The sequence below is a fragment of the Littorina saxatilis genome, linkage group LG1 (assembly GCF_037325665.1).
Source record: "Littorina saxatilis isolate snail1 linkage group LG1, US_GU_Lsax_2.0, whole genome shotgun sequence".
Classification (NCBI taxonomy): domain Eukaryota; kingdom Metazoa; phylum Mollusca; class Gastropoda; order Littorinimorpha; family Littorinidae; genus Littorina; species Littorina saxatilis.
In genome coordinates, this window is record NC_090245.1 from 46,556,545 (window position 1) to 46,582,604 (window position 26,060).

Consider the following 26,060-nt stretch of genomic DNA (forward strand, 5'->3'; position numbering starts at 1 on the left):
GCATCAGCTCTGAAGTTGTTGTTTATTTCGATCATTTCAGCCCGAAATAAAGACTTTGCAAAAACCACGCTTTCCAGATGGTCTTCCACACTTATAAGGCATGCTTATCAGTGGTGGCAGACACAAAAGGAGGGGGGGGGCAGTCAGTCCTTCCTCCTCGATCACCTCGTACGCACGAGGCTTGAGCGTGGGCAACTTCCTTAGCTGTCCTCAAGTCTGGAAGGATGTCAGACGTCCTCAAAGCTGCATACTGGACGACTCATGATGTCTTCCTCAGCTACTACCTCCGGGGCATTGCCAGCACTCATCCGGACGGTACCAACTGCCTCCCAGCTATGGTTGCCGCAGGCCAGATACTTCCAAGAGATTAATGTGAGTATCCCACCGCCTTTATGTGCAATCTGCCATTTATGTGAGTTGAGGTAAGAATATGTGATTGAATCGAAAATTTCAAAACTAAATTTTCATTTAATTAATATACTTACTCAACTCACATCGTTTATACCCTCCCATCCATCCCCGCTAACATTATATGTGTTACAGGTGTGTGTTTCCGTGGGGGAATGACGGCCGGTAGTAGGACCGCGCATGCGCGGGTTACCGGTAGGGGAGGTGACTCCCGTCCTTGACTACGGACTTTGTTTTCTTTGGGAGTTACTTCCCCCCTTACCAGGGTCGAGTACTACTTCAATATCTTAGCAATGAACTGAAGTTAATGCCATTTATGTGAGTTGAGTAAGTATATTAATTAAATGAAAATTTAGTTTTGAAATTTTCGATTAATGACTTTGGTCATTAAAAATCTGAAAATTGTAAAAAAAAATAAAAATTTATAAAACGATCCAAATTTACGTTTATCTTATTCTCCATCATTTGCTGATTCCAAAAACATATAAATATGTTATATTCGGATTAAAAACAAGCTCTGAAAATTAAATATATAAAAATTATTATCAATTTTTTTTTTTCGAAATCAATTTGAAAACACTTTCATCTTATTCCTTGTTGGTTCCTGATTCCAAAAACATATAGATATGATATGTTTGGATTAAAAACACGCTCAGAAAGTTAAAACGAAGAGAGGTACAGAAAAGCGTGCTATCCTTCTCAGCGCAACGAATACCCCGCTCTTCTTGTCAATTCCACGGGCACTGCCTTTGCCACGGGCGGTGGAGTGACGATGCTACGAGTATACGGTCTTGCTGCGTTGCGTTGCGTTCAGTTTCATTCTGTGAGTTCGACAGCTACTTGACTAAATATTGTATTTTCGCCTTACGCGACTTGTTGTCTTTTGTGTTCTTGTTTTTCCTGATGAAGCTTCCAGAAGCGAAAATTCGTTATCGTCTTTGTATCGGTGAGTACAGTAATCCTTTCTTTTTTAACTAAATTATGCTCAATTCACATGATCAGCCATGGCGTGTGTTCAATAGTTAGTTCTGAACATGATAAAGAAATAGAAAAGAATTACCGGTAAAACAAGACAAAAGGACAATCACCTTTAAAAACATGAAGCATAATAATAATAATAAGAAGCATGATCATATTAATGTAATAATAGTAATAATAACTGGACATTTATATATATGTATATATCAAACTACTCTAATTCTTAAATGTGCGCATCTTCGTTTACAGTTCAAGAAACATTTTATAACATCCATTGAAGTACACACATCTTACTTGTCGTCCAGTAAAATACTGTGCAATCCCAATTTACAACCCAAGACTTCAAGAATTCATCACAGTGTAGCTGGTAGAATGAACAAATAAACAGGAACAAAATAATATCAGCATGGTTACACAGACAAGCACTACATTAAGAAGAAAGTCAAGTCAGAAGCAGGCTGTGTCTATGTGCTATTCCGATTCAAACAAGTGAGCAATATATACACACTATCTCCACACGAAACATTAGTAAAGTGCTTAAAAATCCTGGAGCAGTTACATCAGTTGTGATCAATGTGTGTCAAAAGACTATAACTATAAAGGTAGAGTACAATCAGTCTGAGTCAAAACCTATGAACAAACAATTTCAGACACATTGTTATAAAATCATAGAGAAAAAACAAAGTGTAATTCACGAGAGAGAAAAAAGTGCAAAACAAAAAGGGGAGGAAGAGTCTGAGAGTAAACAAATTTGACTCCAAAGAAAATCAAAACAAAATATGTGGCAAAAAAGTGTGAAATAACAAGTTTAAGACGAAATACCTAAACCCAACTGCACAGAAATCAACATTTTTTGTTTGTATAAAAAAGTAATACAGCATACAGAACTTTCCATTGCCCACATTACCAGGAATTTAACGTTGCGTTAAAAAAGGGCTTACACTCATTCACACTAAAACATGTGTGTTTCACAACAACTAAAAGACCTGAAAGAATATTTTAACACAAGCACAAAATCAAGCATGTGCACTCAGTCCCAACTGCCAAAGCTTCCGCAGCTGCCGAAACTGCTGAGAGAGCTCCAGCTGCCGTGCCCCCATCCGAATCCTCCGCCATACATTCCTCCGCCATACATTCCTCCGCCGTACATTCCTCCGCCCATCAATTGTGATGCTCCGTAACCCAGCGCCGCACCTGTCAACAACATGCCAACATCTGGTCAGATATGACAATACACGTACACCTCTTGAGAGTTCCACCTTTTCATGCATGCGCAGTACACGATCAACAATTTCCAAATAACTTTTGGCAAGCCAGCCACTCTTTTTGCAATTAAGAGTGGCACAGTGGTGCCATACTATCGCTTTATTGTACAAATCTAAAAATAAATAGACTGCCAACGTTTTGAAATTCAGAATAAAAAAACAAGAAAGGTATGTTGTTGGAACGTTAATTTATTAACGAAACAAAACCAAATTTGTTGTGAACGTAACGCTTTTTTGTACCGGTTAGCTTCTACTTCTACTTGTGCGGTTGTTCATTTCAGTTCTGCAACATGGCATACACAAAGTGGCTGGCAGCTGTGGCTGTTTACTCGACAATTGAAATCTCACGGCACTCGCTCTTTGTGCTGTGTATCGCTAAAACTATCAAAGGTTTATCAAATATTGATAAAGAAAGTACTTAATCTGGTTACTGCTGTGTCCTCTTTTTGTTTAACTATCAAAGGTTGTATAGAACATGGTCAAAAAGGAGGGAACTAGGTTTACCAAATCCAATATAAGACACTATTTTGATGATTGTATCACTTTTTCCGAACACTGATGTAAAAGAAGGGAAAATGATTGACACATGAGGGGGTACTGTTGCTTACAGCTTCAAAATCAATTTAACATGTTGATTTTCCATATTCAACATGAAGCCAAAGAGAGGTTCAAAAGGCGGAATTCTTTCTCTGCAGTGAGAATGTTTTATTGAGTTAATTTCGTAAGCCCTGCTGGACCAGTTCAGCAAAATGTTGACACTGTGCACAGAAGGGAACCTTGCTGTTTGTTTTTGGTGTGCATCCATGTGAAAGCCTGGACAGGTGTGTGGTGGTCAACAGGATTGTGTACGCAAGAGAGACACAGCGACAGCCCACGACACACACACAGGCATGCACACTCACAGACACATATGAGCATGTACAGACAGAGAGGCAGACACAGACACAAACACGCAGACACAAACACACAAGCATGTGCACCCACACAGACACAAACCCAACCACACATACACAAGCATGAGCTTGTATGTGCACTCACACAGACAGACTCTCTCTCTCCCTCTCCCTCTCTCTCTCTCTCTTACCCATTGCAATTTTGCCCCCGGTGCTATTCATGAAGCCGCCCTTTTTCTGGGGTGCGTTTTGGTACACCACAGTGGTGGGCTGCTGTGGGTAGCCCTGGTGGTAGCCCTGCTGCTGCTGGTAGCCCTGCTGCTGGGGGTAGTGGCCACCTTCACACACATAGCATCACTTGTAACTGGCTTTCTTTTCTTTTCAAATAAATGTCTAGCGCTGTCCTCCCCCAACCATCCCCCGATTCAAGATGCTTCCCTTTCAAGACTTTGCTTTCTCACATTTTCTGTTCATACAATCTCTACATTTACTTCCATTTTAACACTAGCTTTATTCTTTTTACATTTAGTCAAGTTTTGACTAAATGTTTTAACATAGAGGGGGAATCGAGACGAGGGTCGTTGTGTGTGTGTGTGTCTGTGCGTGTGTGTGTGTAGAGCGATTCAGACCAAACTACTGGACCGATCTTTATGAAATTTTACATGAGAGTTCCTGGGAATGATATCCCCGGACGTCTTTTTCTTTTTATCGATAAATACCTTTGATGACGTCATATCCGGCTTTTTGTAAAAGTCACACCCTCATTTTTCAATCAAATTGATTGAAATTTTGGCCAAGCAATCTTCGACGAAGGCCGGACTTCGGTATTGCATTTCAGCTTTGTGGCTTAAAAATTAATTAATGACTTTGGTCATTAAAAATCTGAAAATTGTAACAAAAATAATTTTTTTATAAAACGATCCAAATTTACCTTCATCTTATTCTTCATCATTTTCTGATTCCAAAAACATATAAATATGTTATATTTGGATTAAAAACAAGCTCTGAAAATTAAAAATATAACAAGAAGGGCAAAGCCCATACGACTCACATGCTTGACCTTGACATGACCTTGACCTTCAGGGTCAAGGTCAAATAACTAAACCTAGCAATGACATCATACACTAAGAACTGCTTTACACATTTTTCCTACCAAAATACATGTGACCTTGACCCAAGGTCAAGGTCATCCAAGGTCATGCAACACAAAGCTGTTAATTCAAGACATGCCAATGGTGCTTATTGGCTCTTTCTACCATGAGATATGGTCACTTTTAGTGGTTCACTACCTTATTTTGGTCACATTTCATAAGGGTCAAAGTGACCTTGACCTTGATCATATGTGACCAAATGTGTCTCATGATGAAAGCATAACATGTGCCCCACATAATTTTTAAGTTTGAAACAGTTATCTTCCATAGTTCAGGGTCAAGGTCACTTCAAAATATGTATACAATCCAACTTTGAAGAGCTCCTGTGACCTTGACCTTGAAGCAAGGTAAACCAAACTGGTATCAAAAGATGGGGCTTACTTTGCCCTATATATCATATATAGGTGAGGTATTCAATCTCAAAAACTTCAGAGAAAATGGGAAAAATAGCTGTTTTTTAGACAACATTTATGGCCCCTGCGACCTTGACCTTGAAGCAAGGTCAAGATGCTATGTATGTTTTTGGGGGCCTTGTCATCATACACCATCTTGCCAAATTTGGTACTGATAGACTGAATAGTGTCCAAGAAATATCCAACGTTAAAGTTTCCCGGACGGACGGACGACTCGGGTGAGTACATAGACTCACTTTTGCTTCGCATGCGAGTCAAAAATTATGATCAAAATTACATTTTCGAAATCAATTTAAAAACACTTTCATCTTATTCCTTGTCGGTTCCTGATTCCAAAAACATATAGATATGATATGTTTGGATTAAAAACACGCTCAGAAAGTTAAAACGAAGAGAGGTACAGAAAAGCGTGCTATCCTCAGCGCAACTACTACCCCGCTCTTCTTGTCAATTTCACTGCCTTTGCCACGAGCGGTGGACTGACGATGCTACAAGTATACGGTCTTGCTGAAAAATTGCATTGCTGTGAGTTTGACAGCTTGACTAAATGTTGTATTTTCGCCTTACGCGACTTGGTTTTTTTTCCAGAACACTGAATATTTTTATTGAACATGTTCGCTGCCAGTAAATATTTGTGCACAAAGCATAACCTGTATTTACCTCAATTGACAACTTACGAGGTGCATTTGATGAATACACCACACACGCACACATTATTTGTTGGGTTTTTTCAAAGCAAATTACCCAGGATATCAGCTGAGGTCCTACAGGCAGCGAAAGGGTGAAGAACGTTATATTAAGAGCATGATTTCTTCACTGATCAAACCCCAGGTGTTTTATAAATCAGTAGCAAGTCAGAATTATCTGATCTTCTGAAATATGATTCTACAACCTCTGAAAATACCCTGTCATCTGATATTTCGAATGTCTGACAATAGATGTTTTCGGGAAATAAGTCAGGATTTTCAAGCGTTGTGGAAGAGTTGCGCCCCACGTTAGGGTTAGATTCCAGGCTGGAACTTCACTTTATGTGACAGCTCAATGATGGTATCCATGTCCCATTCCCGTGGCACAACAAGACCTGGGTCATTCTGTCAGAAATGGAGGTGGCTGGCTTCACCTAAACACGCACACACCTGCGTAGCGTGACTCTTGTTGCTGCTAGCTTTTCACTGGGAGGAAGCAACCTGGGCTGAGGCACATGTAGCAAAAATGGGTGCCACCCAGGAACAAGCCACATGATGTGACTGGCTGAAATCACAACAATCTCAGGGCGGGGATGTAGCTCAGTCGGTAGCGCGCTGGATTTGTATCCAGTTGGCCGCTGTCAGCGTGAGTTCATCCCCACGTTCGGCAAGAGATTTATTTCTCAGAGTCAACTTTGTGTGCAGACTCTCCTCGGTGTCCGAACACCCCCCTTGTGTACACGCAAGCACAAGACCAAGTGCGCACGAAAAAGATCCTGTAATCCATGTCAGAGTTCGGTGGGTTATAGAAACACGAAAATACCCAGCATGCTTCCTCCGAAAGCGGCGTATGGCTGCCTAAATGGCGGGGTAAAAACGGTCATACACGTAAAAGCCGTGGGAGTTTCAGCCCATGAACGAACAAACAAACAACAATCTCAATTTCAACCAATCCGACCCTGCGGCTGGGTACGTACCACCCAATGAGATGGCACCCAGTTTGGCTTCATGCACCTCAGCCCTGAATTCCCAGCAGAGATAATAAAGTGTGAAGAAAATCCAACTCACCTGGGGGAGGAGCGTAGTAGGGCTGCTGGGGGTAGGAACCAGGTGGGGGAGCGTAGTGAGGGGGTGCCTGGGGGTACCCGGGCTGTTGCGGGTAGGCCCCTTGAGGCTGTTGTGGGTAGGCGGCCGGGGTTGGCGGCCCGTAGTAGCCTTGTTGGGGTGGGGCCTGGGGGTAAGGCCCTTGCTGGGGGTGTTGTCCAGGTTGGCGGTACCCTGAGTGGGTATGGTGCTGGTACGTAGGGCTGGGCATGGGAGGTCCTGCTGGAAGACAAGTACAGGGAACATCGTCATTTTCTTATACTGCTTCTTCTTCTGTTTTCATTGGCTGAAACTCCCACCTAAGCTCATGCCTTTTTTTTTTTTAAACGTGTTTCTCTCTCCTGACTTACGCCATTTTGTGGTCTATTTCTCTGATCAGTAAGAGTCAGAGACTGTTTGGTACACATTATCTGGTAGAGTTACGCTGTTTTCTCTCTAGGACTTACGCCATTTTCTGCATTTAAAAAAATTACGCCATTTCTTCACGGCTGGATTTCACCGTTTCTGGGTAACGCATTTAGATTCTGAAACCCCAGGTAACGGAGAATGAGTTGCTTGGTCCAAAGCACTAAAAAAGTTAAAATTGCCAAAAATCAATTTATGCCAAAATTCTGTGACGACGACGATATGGTTTCTTCTTTTATACATGAGTTCCGTTCTTTTGGAGCAAACATAAAATGTGATGGCTCTCCAGATGCCAAAGATACAATGGCTGACCAATGACTTGAGAAACAAATCATTGCTCCTTCATTGACATCTGGGGACATGAATATTTTTAAACATTAAAATGTGATTTCTTCTCCTTTTATATATGACTTCCGTGTTTTTTTAGCATACATAAAATGTGATGGTTTTTCTGAATGTCAAAAGGTACAACGCTGGACCAATGGCTTGGGAAACAAATCAATGTTCCCTGATTTGATCTACAGCTACTCATAGTTTTTTCAGCAGGAACATCGTCTACAAATTAACTATAAGTCATTTTGGACATAGAACAATATAACATTTGGTTTTTAGTAGCTTCTTCTGTTACATACAAACATTGCAATACAACAAGTTGTTAACTGATCAATCAAGCATTCAGGTTTCCTTTTTTTTTAAAGGTATTTTATTAACCACTAACAGTAACACTGGTCATAATTCAAGCTTTTTTAAATATATAATTCACATTTACCTTCTGTCCTCGAGAGAGGGAGAGGAGGGGAGGGCAGAGAGAGACAGAGAGAGAGAGAGAGATTGTGTGTGTGTGTGTGTCACTGTGTGTGTGTGTGTACATGTGTGTGTGTGTGTGTACATGTGTGTCAGTGTATGTCGTGAGAGCTCAGACATGTGTAAGTGTGTGCGTGCGTACATGTATGTCCATGTGAATGTGTCTGTAAGTCAAACAAACAAAAAGCCAGAGGAGCAGCAATACATACCCGCTACCCCATCAAAACCCAGACTGGGGGCAGGCCCCCCCGGGTAGGGAGGGCCGGAGGACACAGGCTTTGAATGTTGTGCCTGAATCATGTCCGATGATGACACTGATGCTGGTGCTGACGGTGCTGGTGCTTGCTTCTCAGGTGGAGGGGGCAGCTGTGGCAAAGATGCTTCACATCAAACAAAAGTTTAGCTATGGACGCTCTTGTAATAGTGGACTACTCATCCCCCCTTTTCACACACACACACACACACACACACACACACACACACACACACACACACACACACTTTAAAACAATGTTTAGCTATAGTTGCACTTGTAATAGTGGAACCGAACCCCCCCAAGAACCTGCTTTCTCAGATTTGTGTTGACAACATGTAAAAGTTAACATTACTCTTACTCTATTAATTACTCTATTGTAACACTCTCTATAGTTTTAGGTCTGACTTTCAACATTTCACAGAGAGGTTTGTGTACAGTTAAGCGAAATGCAGTGCAGATTTAAAGGTAGATAAATGTACTGTGTTTACCTGGTTGAAAGTGACTTCTTTGTTGATTTTCTCCCATCTAATCCAAAGTTAGAAGCTACAACAAATACACATGGATGTTCATCCGTCCTACTGCAACCTACCCACTTTCTATCTCTCTCTTTCACTTTCTCTTACACACACACACACACACACACACACACACACACACACACGTACATTCTCTCTCTCTCAGACTCACAAATTTACACACACAAAAACAAAGGATCAAAAATTCATACCGTGCTGCAAATCGCCTCCATCCAGGCACTTAAAAATAGAAACAGAAAAAGAGAAATATAATTGTTAAATTCATGTACTACTTTATTCTATCTCTGCAACAGGAATATTAAATGATAAAGGCACCTGTACTGTTTCTGCCATGCATATCTGGACCATCAAGAGTGTGTATACAATGTCCATTTTCCTCATATAGTGACATTCATATCTTCTCCACAACAGATAAACAGAGAGAGAAAGAGAGAGAGAAAGAGAGAAAGAGAGAGAGAGAGTGTGTGTGTGTGTGTGTGTGTGTGTGTGTGTGTGTGTGTGTGTGTGTGTGTGTGTGAAATAGAGAGACAGAGAGAGAGAGTGAGAGAGAAAGAGAGACAGAGGTATAGGTAGACCACAGAGAGAGAGAGAAAGAGAGAGAGTGTGTGTGTGTGTGTGTGTGTGTGTGTGTGTGTGTGTGTGAAATAGAGAAAGACAGAGAGAGAGTGAGAAAGAGAGACAGGTATAGGTAGACAAGAGAGAGAGAGAGAGACATACACACACACACACACATATCTAAAGACACATAAACACAGCCACAGATATAGCTAAACACACACACACACATATAACCACGACACAGCAAGCTATCACCTCAGCCCAAAAAAGATGAAGAGCATAAAAACAATCTGTCACATGAAATGCAACGTAATGTTAACTCCCGTAACTGACAACTTGTAGGAAGGAGCTGTCCATCAAAATTACTCCAACGGGTAAACCACCAACAAACAACTTGTCAAAAGGGAGAGGTGACAGATTGTCTGTACAATTTATTACGACTGAAGGAAGGGCAGTTCATAACACAGCGTGCACATAGGGTCTTTGCCCTTAATTTTAAAACTAAAATGAGTACATTTGGGGGTTAGGTCACTGGAAAAAAAATCTATCCCAAAACAAAAACAAATCACAACAAAAATCCAGGTAGCGTAAAGCAATATCAAAACATTAAGTCAGCCTGTCAGCCTAATCATCAAAACTGAACTAAAAAGTCCTGACTGACGGAAACCCACCGACCGAGACAGCACAGGGCACCTAATTTGAAAAATAAACACAGATTGTTGTTGTTTGTGAGCTTATTATCAATTCAATCATAACATACATATATTTTTCAACATAAAGAATGCAATGGAATTTCAATTCCAAGAAAACTTTTAATGAACACTTTGATCAAGCTTTCAAGCTGAAATGCAATATCCCAACTGCTGAATGTTTGACCAAACTTTCACTTGATTGAAAAATGGAGTGGCCACAGTGCCACCATGCAGCAATGAAGAGATGGGACAAAGGGTGAGCAAGGAGCAAGTAAAGACTCAAATTCTGAGGAGAAAGTGGGGCTGGATTGGACAAACCCTCAGAAAACCACAATCCAGCATCACTTGGAAGCCACAGGGGAAAAGAAAGAGCAGAACGTCAAGAAACAGCCAGAGGTGAGACACGGAGGCAAAGCTAAAGAAGCAGGACAACAGCCCAGAGCAGAGTGTGACGGAGATACGTCATCAATGGCCTATGCTGCGCTGGCGGCAATAGGCCAAAGTAAAGTACATGTACATTTTTCAAATGTTTTTTCACTGAATACCAAACAATGATAAATACATGTACAACAAGTAAGGGCCATCAAAATGCTCAACTCCCATCATTCAAACTCTTGGCATTTGCAGACTGGTGTCATGTTCTGCAACATGAACTGCGTCAGAGTTCAAAATAATGACAGGTCATAAAATTTATGAAAACACGGAAACGCCGATGAGGAGGGGACGTGGTTAGGGGCTGTGGTTTGATAAAAAAGATGAATGACATCAGAGAAAAATTGAACTGATGTACAAGTTCACCCCAACATAAAGCAAACGGTGGCTTCGCATACCTATGTCTAGTGACTCAGTTTATGTATGTCTAGTGACGAAGAAAGACAATTCAAAATTGTTGAAGGCAATTTGATGGCTCTCACAGAGAATGTAATTAGAACACAGAACATCAGAGCTTGGAAAGGATGCTGATGGTGATGATGGTGATGATGATGATGATGATGAAGATGGTGATGATGATGATGAAGATGATGATGATAATGATGATGACCATCATCATCCCTCTACAAGATGTTGTTTCTGTAGTCCAAATGTGTTCTTATTCTCCAGCCAGGTTAAAGGAACAAGGCTGCATGTCACACCAACTCTTTGACTCTCTCTGACTTTTTTCTCTCCCCCTCCTCTCCTTCTTTCTCCACCGTCATTTCACATTTTGGGCAAAGTTCTGCCAACATCATCAATGTTGGTTCATGAAATGAAATAAACACGTCCTGTCCAACCTGTTTACAACGACAAACCAAGGGACCGACTTAAAGTGGTCATTGCAGACAGGTGGTTGGTATGAAAGTGATTTATATAGATTTGTTTGTTTGTCTGTGGACCTTTGTGAAGTTCGTTATGGACAGATGTTCGTTATCGAGAGGTGGTTGCTAGGGCCGGCTTAACTTTATGAGAAATATAACAATAACATCAGTTGTAAAGCTAGTCTGATATTTAAAAATCGATAGTCAGTGTTCTTTCCCAATCAGAAGGCCTTATTTTCAAGTTCACCTGTATGTGCAAAATGAGGCACCTTTGCCCCTCCCACAAAAGACGGAAGTGGCCCAAGGTTAAAAAGGAAATGAAAGGCGATTCAGAAGCAAATAAAAGAACCTCTTCGTGAAAGTAAGAACACTAGCAAGTTCTGCACGGTTGTGTTTTTTCTGATCTGACATCTCTGTAAGTATTCACTAATCATATTTCAATTTGTGAGCGAAAGCAAGCTTTCAATATCTAATAATAATAATGATAACGAAGTTACATACATGTATTTATATGGCGCAAATCCTAATACAGTTCTAAGCGCCTATTTGAAAAAGCAACGAGTGTAAACCTGGTATCATCCAGCAAGCCATGTAGTATTCTGTTCATTTTACATTCTGTACTTTTGAGCCTTATGCTCCAAACGTCCTGGAGTCGAAGCACCCAAATTGAAGACACCTCGATCTCTTCCAAAGACCTGTGAAATCTTTGTCGTCAAAGAAAAAGGACGTCACTCCAGAAATGATATTGTCACATGTAAGTTCTCGAGTTGTCAAGATTTTTCTAGAGGAAACAGCAAACTCAAAACTTTTACATGATATACACACATGTGTGTATATGGTTTAGTAATGAAATGGGTGGTCTCTCTCAAGTATGTAGGAAAGAATGAAATAACAACAAAGTGCCAAACATTTCAGAGATAGAACAAAATGCTGAAGCAGGAACGAAACAGCTTCAAACTCATCCAGAAAATGTAAGAGCAATGTATTTAAAAATGAAATAAACTTCAAATAGCCTAAGCAAACCAAAGTGAAAATACTCCAAATTATTCAAAGCTGAAGGGTGTAATTTACTTCTTACCAACTGTAAACCTGATTTCCAGAAAACACATTTTCTGTGTTGAGCACATTTTTCAATTCAAACACAACATACATGTATATATATATATATATACACATATAGTTTTGATTTCAGGAAGCAATACAAATATACAATGCAAACATTTTTTTAAATGCTACTGCAATTTTGATTGCAAGCAGAATGTTAATCAACAAATTAGTTCATTTGTAAGCTTTCCAAGCTAAAACATAAGAAGTTTCATAGCCCTGGCTGTGTCAAAAATGTCTTGTTTTGTTTTTTAAATTGGATATAATTTCATCAAACCTTTTTATTCACAAACTGAAGAAATGTGTGGGGAAGAATTTTCATGCAACATTATTTAAAAATGTGTCCAACAGTTTTCAGAGAATCACTCTACACAAACACAAACACACACCAGACCTCACCAGGGAACCCCTGTTTTGCATTTGGAGTACATGTATTTTGTTTGTTTGTTTGTTCATGGGCAGAAACTCCCACGGCTTTTACGTGTATGACCGTTTTTACACCGCCATTTAGGCAGCCATACGCCGCTTTCGGAGGAAGCATGCTGGGTATTTTTGTGTTTCTATAACCCACCGAACTCTGACATGGATTACAGGATCTTTTTCGTGCGCACTTGGTCTTGTGCTTGCGTGTACACACGGGGGGTGTTCGGACACCGAGGAGAGTCTGCACACAAAGTTGACTCTGAGAAATAAATCTCTCGCCGAACGTGGGGACAAACTCACGCTGACAGCGGCCAACTGGATACAAATCCAGCGCGCTACCGACTGAGCTACATCCCCGCCCCGTACATGTATTTTCAAACAAACTTGGTATATTTTCAGAAACATGAGTGTACTCAACACAATATTTGAACATCAATGATTCAAACATGCTTCGCACGCATCCGTTGCACCTTTAATTAAGTGTACCAATACATTTAAAATAAATGCTTCTTTCTATGCGTAATGACAAAAGCTGTAATCATTGATCAAATGCAGAGTTATATACAATTATTTTAATCATTAACAAGAAGGGCAAAGCCCATACGACTCACATGCTTGACCTTGACCTTTACATGACCTTGAACTTCAGGGTCAAGGTCAAATAACTAAACCTAGCAATGACATCATACACTAAGAACTGCTTTACACATTTTTCCTACCAAAATACATGTGACCTTGACCCAAGGTCATCCAAGGTCATGCAACACAAAGCTGTTAATTCAAGACATAGGAAGTACAATGGTGCTTATTGGCTCTTTCTACCATGAGATATGGTCTCTTTTAGTGGTTCACTACCTTATTTTGGTCACATTTCATAAGGGTCAAAGTGACCTTGAACATGATCATATGTGACCAAATGTGTCTCATGATGAAAGCATAACATGTGCCCCACATAATTTTTAAGTTTGAAACAGTTATCTTCCATAGTTCAGGGTCAAGGTCACTTCAAAATATGTATACAATCCAACTTTGAAGAGCTCCTGTGACCTTGACCTTGAAGCAAGGTAAACCAAACTGGTATCAAAAGATGGGGCTTACTTTGCCCTATATATCATATATAGGTGAGGTATTCAATCTCAAAAACTTCAGAGAAAATGGGAAAAATGTGAAAAATAGCTGTTTTTTAGACAACATTTATGGCCCCTGCGACCTTGACCTTGAAGCAAGGTCAAGATGCTATGTATGTTTTTTGGGGCCTTGTCATCATACACCATCTTGCCAAATTTGGTACTGATAGACTGAATAGTGTCCAAGAAATATCCAACGTTAAAGTTTGACGGACGGACGGACGACTCGGGTGAGTACATACTCACTTTTGCTTCGCATGTGAGTAAAAAAAAAAAAGAAAAAAATCTTAAGAATTTTTCTCTTCACATTTTTTTTCCATCGAACGTACTGATTGTATTTTAGACAACCAAGCATACAAAATATGGGTTCCCAGGTCTGACACACATAAGGAAACCGAAACAATAGTGACCAAATGAATAAAGAACATTAAGACGCGTAAGGTGAAATTACTACATTTAATCAAGCTGTGGAACTCACAGAATGAAACTGAACGCACTGCATTTTTTCACAATGACCGTGGTTCGCCGCTCGTGAAAAACGCACTGAAACTGACGAGCCTGTTTAGCGCGGTAGTGGTTTCGCTGTGCTGCATAGCACGCTTTTCTGTACCTCTCTTCGTTATAACTTTCTGAGCGTGTTTTTAACCCAAACATATAATATCTATATGTTTTTGGAATCAGGAACCGACAAGGAATAAGATGAAATTGTTTTTAAATCGATTTCGGAAATTTAATTTTGATCATAATTTTTATATTTTTAATTTACAGAGCTTGTGTTTAATCCGAATATAACATATTTATGTTTTTTTGAATCAGACAATCATGAAGAATAAGATGAACGTAACTTTGGATCGTTTTATAAAAAAAAAATGTAATTACAATTTTCAGATTTTTAATGACCAAAGTCATTAATTAATTTTTTAGCCACCAAGCTGAAATGCAATACCAAAGTCCGGCCTTCGTCAAAGATTGCTTTACAAAAATTTCAATCAATTTGATTGAAAAATGAGGGTGTGACAGTGCCGCCTCAACTTTTACAAAAAGCCGGATATGACGTCATCAAAGACAATTCTCGAAAAAAAGAAAAAAAACGTCTGGGAATATCATACCCAGGAACGCTCATGTAAAATTTTCATAAAGATCGGTCCAGTAGTTTACTCTGAATCGCTCTACAAACACACACACACAGGCACACATACACCACGACCCTCGTCTCGATTCCCCCTCTATGTTAAAAAATTTAGTCAAAACTTGACTAAATGTAAAAAGGAAAAATATGTTTTGGTGCCAGTGTGAAGTATGTCTAATTATTCTGTCACTGTAGTTTTTACTTATTTTCTAAATTATCAGCTTGCAACTTTTTGTGCAACTTTCTCATCCTCCACACCACTGGGGAAAAAAGGACAGGGGACGGAAAAAAACTTTCTTGGATGACTGTGGAGCATGCCTCAATATTGCTATTCTGATAGACACATGTGGGAATTCAGTGGTTGTGATTGGATAGGCTCACACAGCCCTATTTCGATCATCAGGCCATATTTCGCAGAAAAACTTGCTCAATATCCATTTCATATTCACCAGATGTTCTGTGATTTCCGTGGATACATGTTCTGTGATTTCCGTGGATACATGCTCAAGTGATATGCGCACTAAACGGTCGTCTGCAATAGGCAACATGAACCCTTCTAGTAGTTGTTGCTAACAAAATATGTTTTCAACACAGAATATTATGTCAGAATAGCAATATAAACGCTATTGTGTTTTCAGCGCTGCAACAGGGTTCGATATTTAGACTCGATCAATTATACTTGTCTCGTCCAAATATCGGACCCTATTGCTGGTCTGAAAACACAATAGCAGTTAACATTAAGTTACTTCTTTTATTTCTAAGTAAAACAGAAAATCAAATTTGTGTTTCAGCATCTGTGCGCCTGGCGGCTAACGACCAATGATGAAGCTGCTCCTTGTTGCTCTGGTGCTGCTGCCAGCAGTTCTCTCTACTGCTACCTACAAATCTGGCCAGCTGTCTCGTACAGGCCCCCACCATCCCACGTCAGGCTCTGGCTACAACCCCCACCGTCCCACGTCAGGCCCCGGCCCCCATCGCTCCAACTCAGGCTCCAGCTACGACCCCCATCGCTCCAACTCAGGCTCCAGCTACGACCCCCATCGCTCCAACTCAGGCTCCAGCTATGACCCCCATCGCTCCAACTCCGGCTCCAGCTATGACCCCCATCGCTCCAACTCAGGCTCCAGCTATGACCCCCATCGCTCCAACTCAGGCTCCAGCTACGACCCCCATCGCTCCAACTCAGGCTCTGGCTTAAAAATCCGCTCTGGTTCTGGCTACAACCCCTCTCGTTCAAACTCAGGCTACAACCCCAACTCTGGCATACGCCCTGTTCACCAAGCCGGCAAACCCTTCTCCTCTGCAGGTGTCCACGTCCCAAACAATAACCAAGGCCGTTTCTCCCACCTCTTTAATCTCCAACCAACCCCTGATGTCCACCAGCCAGGCTACAGCAACCCTGACAACGTTCGCAAAGCAGGACGCAGGCCGTTCGGAAACCCCTCAGGCAAACCACGCGCAGATCGGGTGGTTCGACCTCAGCAGCTAAAGCAACATCAGGGTGGCCATGTAGGTGGCCGTGGGTACCCCATTAGGAGACCCCGATACTGAGCTTTGTCTTTTCCGTTTGAGAAATCCTGTTCAAGCTTTGTCTCTGAAGGTCCACTTCATGATGACAAATAAATTAATGTTGCAAAATTCTGCCCTGTGTTGAGTTTTCATATTATTTGTCTCTGTTCTGGCATTGTACGCTTGGTGTGTTTTATCTAAAGGCCATGCTGGGGCTCTCCTTATTACTTGTTCAATATAACAGGAGCTCTTTGCTTGTGAATGTGCATGCTTTGTTGAGGCTGCTATGTTTTATGCAGTGTTCCTTCAACACTTTCTATGCCCTGTAACACACTGATCACCCGGCTACCATTCACTAACGATAACAATTTAAAAAACCCAAAAAGAAACAAGCAAAGTAACTTAAATCCTGGCCAACACATGCACAGATCTTTAAAGGGCAGCTGTCGGGTTGTGGCTCTCAAAATCTGTTCCTTAGAATGAGTTATCATGTAACTGAAACTATACTTAAAAGTTACTTGGTGATTTTGACAGCTTGATAACACAAGTCCGAAGACTTTAGACATGCTACAATGTCTTTAATCGAAGAAAGTTTGCATTCTTGGCCGAGTCAATGCAGCCCGCTCGAAAATTACTTCCCTTGGACGCGTGACGTCAGCCGCGGAATCGGCCGGGTTGAACGGTGCTCTCTTTATGCCGTGTAATGGGCGCAATCGGGTTGTCTAGTCAAGCCCTCAAGCATACTTCACGGGTAGGTGAAGAGAAACTTAGGATGGGGTGACTTCTCCCAGGCCAAAATTTCGCAGTAAAAAACGGAGTTCATAACATGTCTTCTGTCCCCCTCCTGCTTTTGTTCCACTTGAACCCTGTTTTTGTTCAACTTATTGGCAGATATTGTCACGCGTCGAGGAACACAAACACACACACACAAACACACTCACACACACACACTTATTGGCAGATATTGTCACGCGTCGAGGAACACAAACACACACACACAAACACACTCACACACACAGACACACACACACACATGTGTTATCACACATATACACACACACATATGTGTTATCTCACACACACACACACACACACACACACACACACACACACACACACACACACACACACACACACACGATAACCATCACAAACACAGTTTGACAAATTCATCTTTGATTTTTTGCGGCCGAACCCCCCTCCCCCATTTTCCACACTAGATCCACTGTTTCATCTTTGTCTCCGTCTCTCTTCCCTTTATCTTATCTCGTCTATCTACTTGAGTGAGTAACTGAAGATGTATTATCATCATCTCTTTCCTAGATTTTCCCACCGACAGAGTTGGCTTTTGTCTTGAATTCAGTACCTCACACGTACACGGTAATTGGTGTGACACCTTAAGCGGACCTTCTTCATAAGTGTACAGTGTCTGCTGACAAGGGACACGAGGGTCTGTGGTTGAGCAACTTTATGGTTTAACCGGGTGGACAGGAGGAGTAGCAACAGCATGTGAACCACTTTAGAAATGACTTGTAAAGGTTGCAGTCGGTCAGATCAAAGAAGAGAAAATGTGAACGTGGGTCTTGAGAAGATATTACCATCCTAATACTTTACTTTGTGCAAGAATCAATCACGCGTACAGCATTACAGATGTCCAGCTGTAGTCTACATTGTACTGTAAACTTCACAGCGGCCTTATCGGCTTCCTCGAGTGACGTCACAGCAAGGCTAACGCTGCGGCGTCTTTCTTGTGCTGACAGAGTTGTTGGTCGCGGATTTTGAGTCGTTTCGGCCTGCCAACTGCTTCGTTTTTTTGCGGATTGTGAGAACTAGCAGAAAGTTTCACGCATTTTAATGGTTTCAAACTAATGATGAAAGTGTCTTCTTCTGGACCAAATCAACAGTCTTTAGTTGAATCAACTCGGAAAACTCTTAAACGCGTTTTTGCACGCGACTCCGCGCATTTTTGAGACCAGGCAACCCAACAGCTGCCCTTTAAACAAAATCTTTGTTTCTATTCTTGCGGCAGCAACAGACGAATTTTGAAAATAACTCTTGTCAGGTTTGTATGGACTGTGAAAGAGTGAATACTCTTGGTGTTATTGAGGCAAACATTCCCATGTGACATTAAAGACCAGTCACAAGCGAGGGCGTGTATCCCCACATCCTCCTTGTCCTCGTGTGGAGACACACCCCTCTCCAATGACTGGCCTGTAACGTCATGCCACCATAAAAACAAGAGTATTCACTCTTTCACAACTCACACACACACCTGACAAAGTTATTCCCAAACATCGTCTATTGAGTTGGACAGAAATGTCTAATTCATAAAGAGAGAGCAAATGGTACAAAGATTTGTGTGTACAAGCATGAGTGCACACCCACTAACACAAACACAAAGACAGATAGACATACACACACACACAGACAGGCAGGTACACCCACACACACCCACACACAGACAGACACACACACCCCCACACACACACACAGACAGACACACACACACGCAAAGTTCTACTGCGAACAAAACAAACTACACACAAATCAAACACTCAATTTCTATTCCAATGTCTCAACATAAAAAATGAACTCACTGAAGTTCAGCGTCATTATCAGCCAGGAACCAGTGGACCTTGGCCTTGCTAGACGGCTTCTCTGGAATCCCAATGATCTGGTTTATGGAACAGCCCGCAGGGGGTTGGGGCCGGTCTGGCATGCCGTTCGTGTGATCACCATAGGCAAACCATTTTTTCACCTCCTGTAAGTGAACAGCAACATGGAAACCCCAAAACAGTAAAAAACTAAAAACTTTTAAGATCTCCCAATTATAATATATCAAATCTTTCCCCCTTTTAAGACCTTGCTTTTTCAGATTGTCTGTTCCAAACCTATGCATATTTACCTCCATTTTAAGATTCCCTCCTTTTTAAGACCTGATTTTCTCAGATTTTTAGAGGTCTTGAAAGGGGTTGTTCAACTGTAAATAATGATAAAAGTAAGGTGTTTTTAACAAATGGTACAAATCTTAATACTGTTATAAGCGCCTAAGTGAACAAAACAACAGGCTTACAAGCACAGGAGCCCTTTCTCTTTTGTAATAATATCCAGCTGAAAATGTCCAACTGCTGGTGAGTCGGGTTAGCTTCATATTTACAAATGAGGATGCGCATTTTAAATAAATTCTTTTGTGCAGTAATTAGTATCCCATTAAAGATCAAAATAGTGCCCTCATGATTGAAAGTCATAAGATGATTTGCTATTTCACAAGGCACACACACACTCACACACACACACACAAACAATCTCCAATAACCATTATAATTTAACTGAGAAAATACTGAAGACGTGACCATTTTTTTTCACAGACCTCAAAAACTGCTCACAGCCGCTGACACTATAAGTTATTTTTGAAACAGATGAAAGAGAAAAAAGCAAAAACAACTTGAACTTACAACCATGTTGATGGTGCCCATAGGAGATGAGTCTCCTTGCTTTTTGAAGACAACCAGGTTCGAGTCCTTGTACAGAATGACCCACACTCTGTTCCATCCTCCATGAAGTATACTCTCTAGCAACAGAAATTTTTTTTTTAAATTTTAAAATAAAATATGCCTAGACAATGCCACATCAAAAAGCAAGGAAGATTGGGTTACATGTATCTTCAAGTTTAGCTTTGAACATTCAAAACTCAAAAGCCATCATTGTATTATATATATTAAGGGTATTCAGCTGGTATTTCCTTGTTTTCACTACCTATTTTATTCATGTTTTTATTACTTAGTTAGTGGAAGAATCTTTTGTAATGTATGTTTGATGGTGTATGCTTTTAATTAAGCGTTGCTGACTATGAATGTAGATGTAAATGCTTGTATAACTGTGTTTTAATTTTAAATGTGTCAAGCGCAAAGAGCATAATTGTAAAGTTATGATGTTACGCTATATAAATGCTCATTTATAATTATTATTATCATATACACATATAATATATATATATAGAGGTTACAACACGAGTGTTTTTTTATATGGCTTGTATTTCAGTCAAGACCCAGCGGATGAATATCAAGGGACTCATGAACCTCTGGCGAGTATGTATAAAGGGAACCAACTGGTCGCAAACTTTAGTCCACAAAGGCAATGAGGAGCAAGGACTACTTGTTATATATTTAGAGACTGATAAAAGTCCCTTTCAGTTTCATCAATGCAAACAATGACTCTAATGACATATATATATTAATGAATTGTGCTCCAAAGTGAACAAAATTTGGTGATTTATAAAAGAATGCTTTCGACTGCAAGTCTTGTCTCCCTTTAGAGTTTTACTTTTTTATTGTCAATTTGTGTTTAAAATCACTAGTAAAGTAGAATTGATCGACTTACTGCTGTGTTTTCTCAGGTATCCAGACTTGACCACACTCATCTGCAAAAATAAGGAAAACAAAGAAAATAATTGTGAATTAATTCTTTTCGTATATGATATTGATTGCAGATGTGTGTGCATGCATACACACACACACACACACACGACACACGTGTGTCACTGTGTGCACTCAAGCATACAAGAAAACAAATGTACAACATGGGCACAACAAATATATTATACTACAAACTCGAAGTTAACACTTTTTCACTTCCGTTTTGAAATTATCGCCATTGAGGACCTATATTCTAATCTGCAAATATTTCATCTTATTTTAATTTTACTGTAATTACCAAATACAGTGGAACCCCCCTTTTAAAGATAGTACACCTAAGACGCCATTTTGAAAAGTGTTCTGACGATTTGGACTTTAAAAAAACTTTAAGGGACATTCGCTGTACCCTAATTTAGAAACACCTGCAATGATTTGCTCTAAACTGCTCCAAAACTATGTGAAATAATTAACTCGTTGTCTCCCAGTTACGGTATATATCCGTACCCACACATATGGTTCTATCTGACCACGTACGGATATATATCAGCTCAGCCTGTTAGCTTCAGTTGCTTCCTGTAACGTTGATCTAACGCCTGCATTCCAGCGTGTTGATACACAGTTTCTACTATTCTGAGTCACCTGCTGCAGCACAACTAGTCTCGGCTAAAACAAACTTGGTCAAAATAGGTGGGGTAGAAAGTGTTAAATAAACTTTAATCAGCAAGCAGTTTGCTTTGCCCAGCTCTCCTGTGTCAGGAGCCAGATTCCGTTCATCATCATGTTTTATTTAGTCCTCATACTCCTAGATACCCATTCCACAAAGCAGATTAAGAACATTGGATTGAGGAAGTCAAACCTACAGTCTAGCAAACACATGCATATTCTGTGCCATACAGGACTAAAACGTTTCGCATAATACAGGCAAATCCGGATAAGACGAAATTGAAGGGACCGAATTGTTATTGTGTCCTATCCGAAATTTCGACTTGGTCATAGTACAGTGGAACCCCTCTCTAGCGACCTTGAAAATGTTGACAAAAATCGGTCCTTATGGAGGGGGGTCCTTACAGAGGGAGGGGGCGGGGCCACAAAGAAAGTCACCTCAGATTTTCTTAAAAAAAGAAAACAGAGAAGTTTGAGTTGCTGACGACCGTTTCCTCAAGCAAACTGCTTCGATTTCATGTTTCTTCTTCTTCCATTTAACGCCCAGGGTCAACGTTCTGACTATTAGTGGCTATTAGTTCTGACTATTATATGTTTGACATTGTCGATGGTGTCCACCAGTTCTGGTGCATGTTTCAATGCAAAATGAGTTAGTTTCTGAGCAAGCATTTCTTTACAGCAGTCCCTGCAATGATGAATGCCCCCCGAGAAAGAGAGTGAAAAATCGGCCACCGTTCTCAGCGTATCTGTGTGTAACCTTTTTTGATTGACAAGATACTCTTGTTTCCCTGCAGCCTTGACCAGTGAGTCGGTTACCTAATCTGTGAACCCTTCAGTTGTGTTGCTTTGTCAAAAGTTAGACACAGTCAACTAGTTTTGCTCTGAGTGAACAGTGCAGCTGGCCTCAATTAGCCGGTGACACCTCTCTGGCCACAGCACCAAACAGTACATGGCTGGGGGGAGAGAGAGAGAGAGAGGGGGGGGGGGGGGGTAGCTGGCTAAACTCAGTGGGGTGTCCGGTGTCACTGAAGTCAGCAGGAAGAGCATTGGAGAGAAATAGAGAGGTGTACTCTTCCAAACAATTTCCAAGGATCAGTTGTCAGGGCTTAGGGTAGTCAGTGAGGGAGGGTGAGAGCGGTTTGTGTACAGTCCTACAGTCCGACTGAAGAGTGAAAAGTCACTGCCACAAGATCGGCATGCAGTCAATAAAGCCAGACAAGAAGAATGATTATGACATGCGGCTCTATCTGCTGTTTTTTTTTTTTAATTCAAACTGGTTTTCAACGCTTATTCTCACAAAGCATCTGCACACCTGCCTCTGCCTCTGTGCTGTGTTTGTGTGGCTGCTTTCGTATGATGTCAGTGCATGGTGAGTGCGTTCACTGCCTTGTCACCACTTCCCCACCTTTTTCAGAATGTTTTCTTGGAGTTGGATAATTCTCCTTACTCCTCGCCCGGGGTCCTAACTTCAGTTCATACTTTATTGCGTGCCGACTGACCAGTCGGTGTGGCGTCCGTGTAGAGAAGAAGGGAATAAGGTTACACAATGCGCTAGTGTGAGACGCCAAGTTTCGTGTTTCGAGTTGCTGTAGTAAATATAGAGTAAACTTTGTCTTTGGGACTGACTTTCTGTTGTGTGCTATCCGTCTTTCGACTTACGTAAGAGAAATCCCATTTCGAGCTCAGGGTACTTTGTACACATAGATAAAGAGGGATAATTCCGGACCAGAATTTCTTTGTGTGCTAAGCGAATTTTTGACTTAACCGTTTGTGAGTTAGCTGGATTTGCCTGTATAAACAAACACAGTCTGGGATTCCCACTCGATCAAAACACAGCCGTTTTCAATTAAAGAAACTCAGCACTCAAACATTTTTTTTAAGGTATGCCTGGTGATTGGTCACATAACAACCCCCAACCTGAACTGCATGCATAGCTCTTGGGGCGACAAGAGACAGTTTTCTTGTTAAACATTATCACTTTAAGGCCTCCCAATTTATTATATTTTAAGACTCTTTTAAGATCCTCTCTTCTTAGACTTTCTGTTCACAGCCTTTGTAAATTTACCCCCATTTTAATACTCCTTCCTTTTCTCAAATTTTAGGGGGTCTTAGAAGAGGCTGTGGTTCCACTGACATGTACTGTAGAGTCATTAAGTGAATAACATCCTTCATTCTAAAAATTACACCTACAGAGAGCGCAGGTCTGGTAGAACAAAAATCACAACAAAGATCACACAGGTGTACACAGTGGTACTGGTGGAGAGGTGTTTGTCTGCAGAGCCGATTGACGTTAGGTGTTCTTAATCTTAGCTAATTGCTGTTGATCATGAAACAATGAAAGCTTTTACAAAGATGTGTTCAGTGAAAGTTGAAACAGTTACACGTACGTTCGGTTTTCACCAAAAGTTAAAAATGTGATCAAATCATCATAAAAAAAAAGTGCGGACCAAAAAACCCATTAAATAATGTAAAGATCTCGCAGTCTCCAATAGATCTGACAAAAACAGATATGGCATTAGCACGAGAGCCTAGAACTTTCTTATCGTTTCTAATACAATTTTAGAACAAACGAAAACGGGCCGACGAGAACCGTAAGTTACTAAAACTTACCTTGAAGTGTACACTTCAGCACTATAACGTGTGCTACTGTCACACAATCCTGTAAGTGTTAGAAACCCCTGCTTGTATGACTAGTTCCAACTATTTTTACGGCGTCACGCTTCTGTTGGGTTGCAGTTTCAGACGACCAGCTCAGGTCTGGTCTGTCTCTGGAAAAAGCCCAAATTAAAAAGTCAGTGCCCAATAACATAAACACCGGAAGTTAGGGTACCTGACTTCATGGGAGATAATTCTAACCCAATCCTGGCTGGATCCACGAAAGCCTCGTGGTGGTGCTTGCACGTGAAATTAAAGGCCCGGCCGGAGTATATAAGGAGCCTGACCTTCTGCGTTGGCAAATCATTCAAGGGGGGGGGGGGGGGGGGGGGAGTTCTGGGGTTTCCGGAAACCCCCCCCCCAGCCAAAAAAAAAAAAAATTGTGTTTTTTATTTTATTTTTATTAATCAGTGACAAAATCTGCTGCCTCAAACTGACTGGTAATGATCATCCTCAGAATGCACCAGATTGCACCATCATGTTTTGCATCCTTTTTTTCAAAATTTTGCCCCGGATCCCCCTAGCAAGCTAGGCGCTTTGCGCCGTCGGCTCGGCGCTTCGCGCCTTCACACCCATATCTTCACAATATACTTTTGGACCCCCCCCCCCCCCCAAATCTAAACTCGGTTTTTTCTAAGTAAACATGGGAAACGACGGGACTCGGATCTTGGGTCGCCCCTGGCAACACAAATGGAAGAATCCAGGATATGCAAATGGTCTTCTGCAGTTTATTCCAAGGTGGTAGGGGGTTGAAAGGGGGAACGAACGGGAGGAGGGAGGGGACAGTGGTCGGTGGAGCTACTATACTAAGACTGCAGCAATGGACTGGTGCTGTGAAATCATCACCCACGCATTTCGAGGTACCCTCCCCCCTCACCATTCGGTTCACAAGCCTGTTTTTGTCCTTGGTCAGTTTGAAAATGATTGGTTTGTTCAAGTATTCCGCCAAAAAAATGCGCCAAGATTTCCCTCCTCATTTTAGTGGTGTTTGACGCTTGCCCCACTCACTTAGTCAGAGTCTGATGCAAAAATTGACTCGAGAATTCTGTTCATTGACGTTGTGACGTACTAAACTTGTTTATTGTTAGCGGTTTTGGCTGATTCTGTGTTGTTTTTCTCAATCAATCAATCAATATGAGGCTTATATCGCGCGTATTCCGTGGGTACAGTTCTAAGCGCAGGGATTTTTGTTTTCAATTTATATTGCGCACATATTCAAGGCGCAGGGATTTATTTATGCCGTGTGAGATGGAATTTTTTTTTTACACAATACATCACGCATTCACATCGGCCAGCAGATTGCAGCCATTTCGGCGCATATTCTACTTTTCGCGGCCTATTATTCCAAGTCACACGGGTATTTTGGTGGACATTTTTATCTATGCCTATACAATTTTGCCAGGAAAGACCCTTTTGTCAATCGTGGGATCTTTAACGTGCACACCCCAATGTAGTGTACACGAATGGACCTCGGTTTTTCGTCTCATCCGAAAGACTAGCACTTAAACCCACCACCTAGGTTAGGAAAGGGGGGATAAAATTGCAAACGCCCTGACCCAGGGTCGAACTCGCAACCTCTCGCTTCCAAGCG

The 26,060-nt window shown here is 41.1% G+C and overlaps 2 protein-coding genes across 3 annotated transcripts; one reads left to right on the forward strand and one right to left on the reverse strand.

The window, feature by feature from the left end:
* Nucleotides 1–2,219: 2,219 nt before the first annotated feature.
* On the reverse strand, nucleotides 2,220–24,658 carry LOC138971452 (uncharacterized). Of its 2 annotated transcripts, none has more exons than XM_070344192.1 (9): nucleotides 24,425–24,658; nucleotides 21,117–21,156; nucleotides 20,192–20,307; nucleotides 19,334–19,497; nucleotides 9,091–9,118; nucleotides 8,317–8,473; nucleotides 6,863–7,117; nucleotides 3,736–3,882; nucleotides 2,220–2,580 (listed from the first exon to the last, which is right to left on the reverse strand). In XM_070344192.1, exons 2-9 carry the CDS (start codon nucleotides 21,154–21,156, stop codon nucleotides 2,417–2,419), a joined length of 1,071 nt encoding a protein of 356 aa, XP_070200293.1. In that variant the 5' UTR covers nucleotides 24,425–24,658; the 3' UTR covers nucleotides 2,220–2,416. The 2 variants fall into 2 exon arrangements, with proteins under 2 accessions (XP_070200293.1, XP_070200284.1); XM_070344183.1 differs by having other exon boundaries at nucleotides 6,863–7,120.
* On the forward strand, nucleotides 11,742–16,868 carry LOC138971441 (protein SPT2 homolog). Its single transcript, XM_070344175.1, has 2 exons — nucleotides 11,742–11,859; nucleotides 16,019–16,868. The coding sequence occupies exon 2, from the start codon at nucleotides 16,047–16,049 to the stop codon at nucleotides 16,776–16,778; it is 732 nt and encodes a 243-aa protein (XP_070200276.1). The 5' UTR covers nucleotides 11,742–11,859; nucleotides 16,019–16,046; the 3' UTR covers nucleotides 16,779–16,868.
* Nucleotides 24,659–26,060: the final 1,402 nt, after the last annotated feature.

Bases quoted from the DNA above. Each gene is read 5' to 3' on its own strand.
- LOC138971441 (XM_070344175.1), top strand. From the start codon at position 16,047: ATGATGAAGCTGCTCCTTGTTGCTCTGGTGCTGCTGCCAGCAGTTCTC.
- LOC138971452 (XM_070344183.1), bottom strand. From the start codon at position 21,156: ATGAGTGTGGTCAAGTCTGGATACCTGAGAAAACACAGCA. The intron at 19,498-20,191 runs GTAAGTTCAAGT...GTTCACTTACAG, and splicing joins TGGGCACCATCAACATGGTT to GAGGTGAAAAAATGGTTTGC. The intron at 9,119-19,333 runs GTGAGTTCATTT...TCTATTTTTAAG, and splicing joins GATAATGACGCTGAACTTCA to TGCCTGGATGGAGGCGATTT.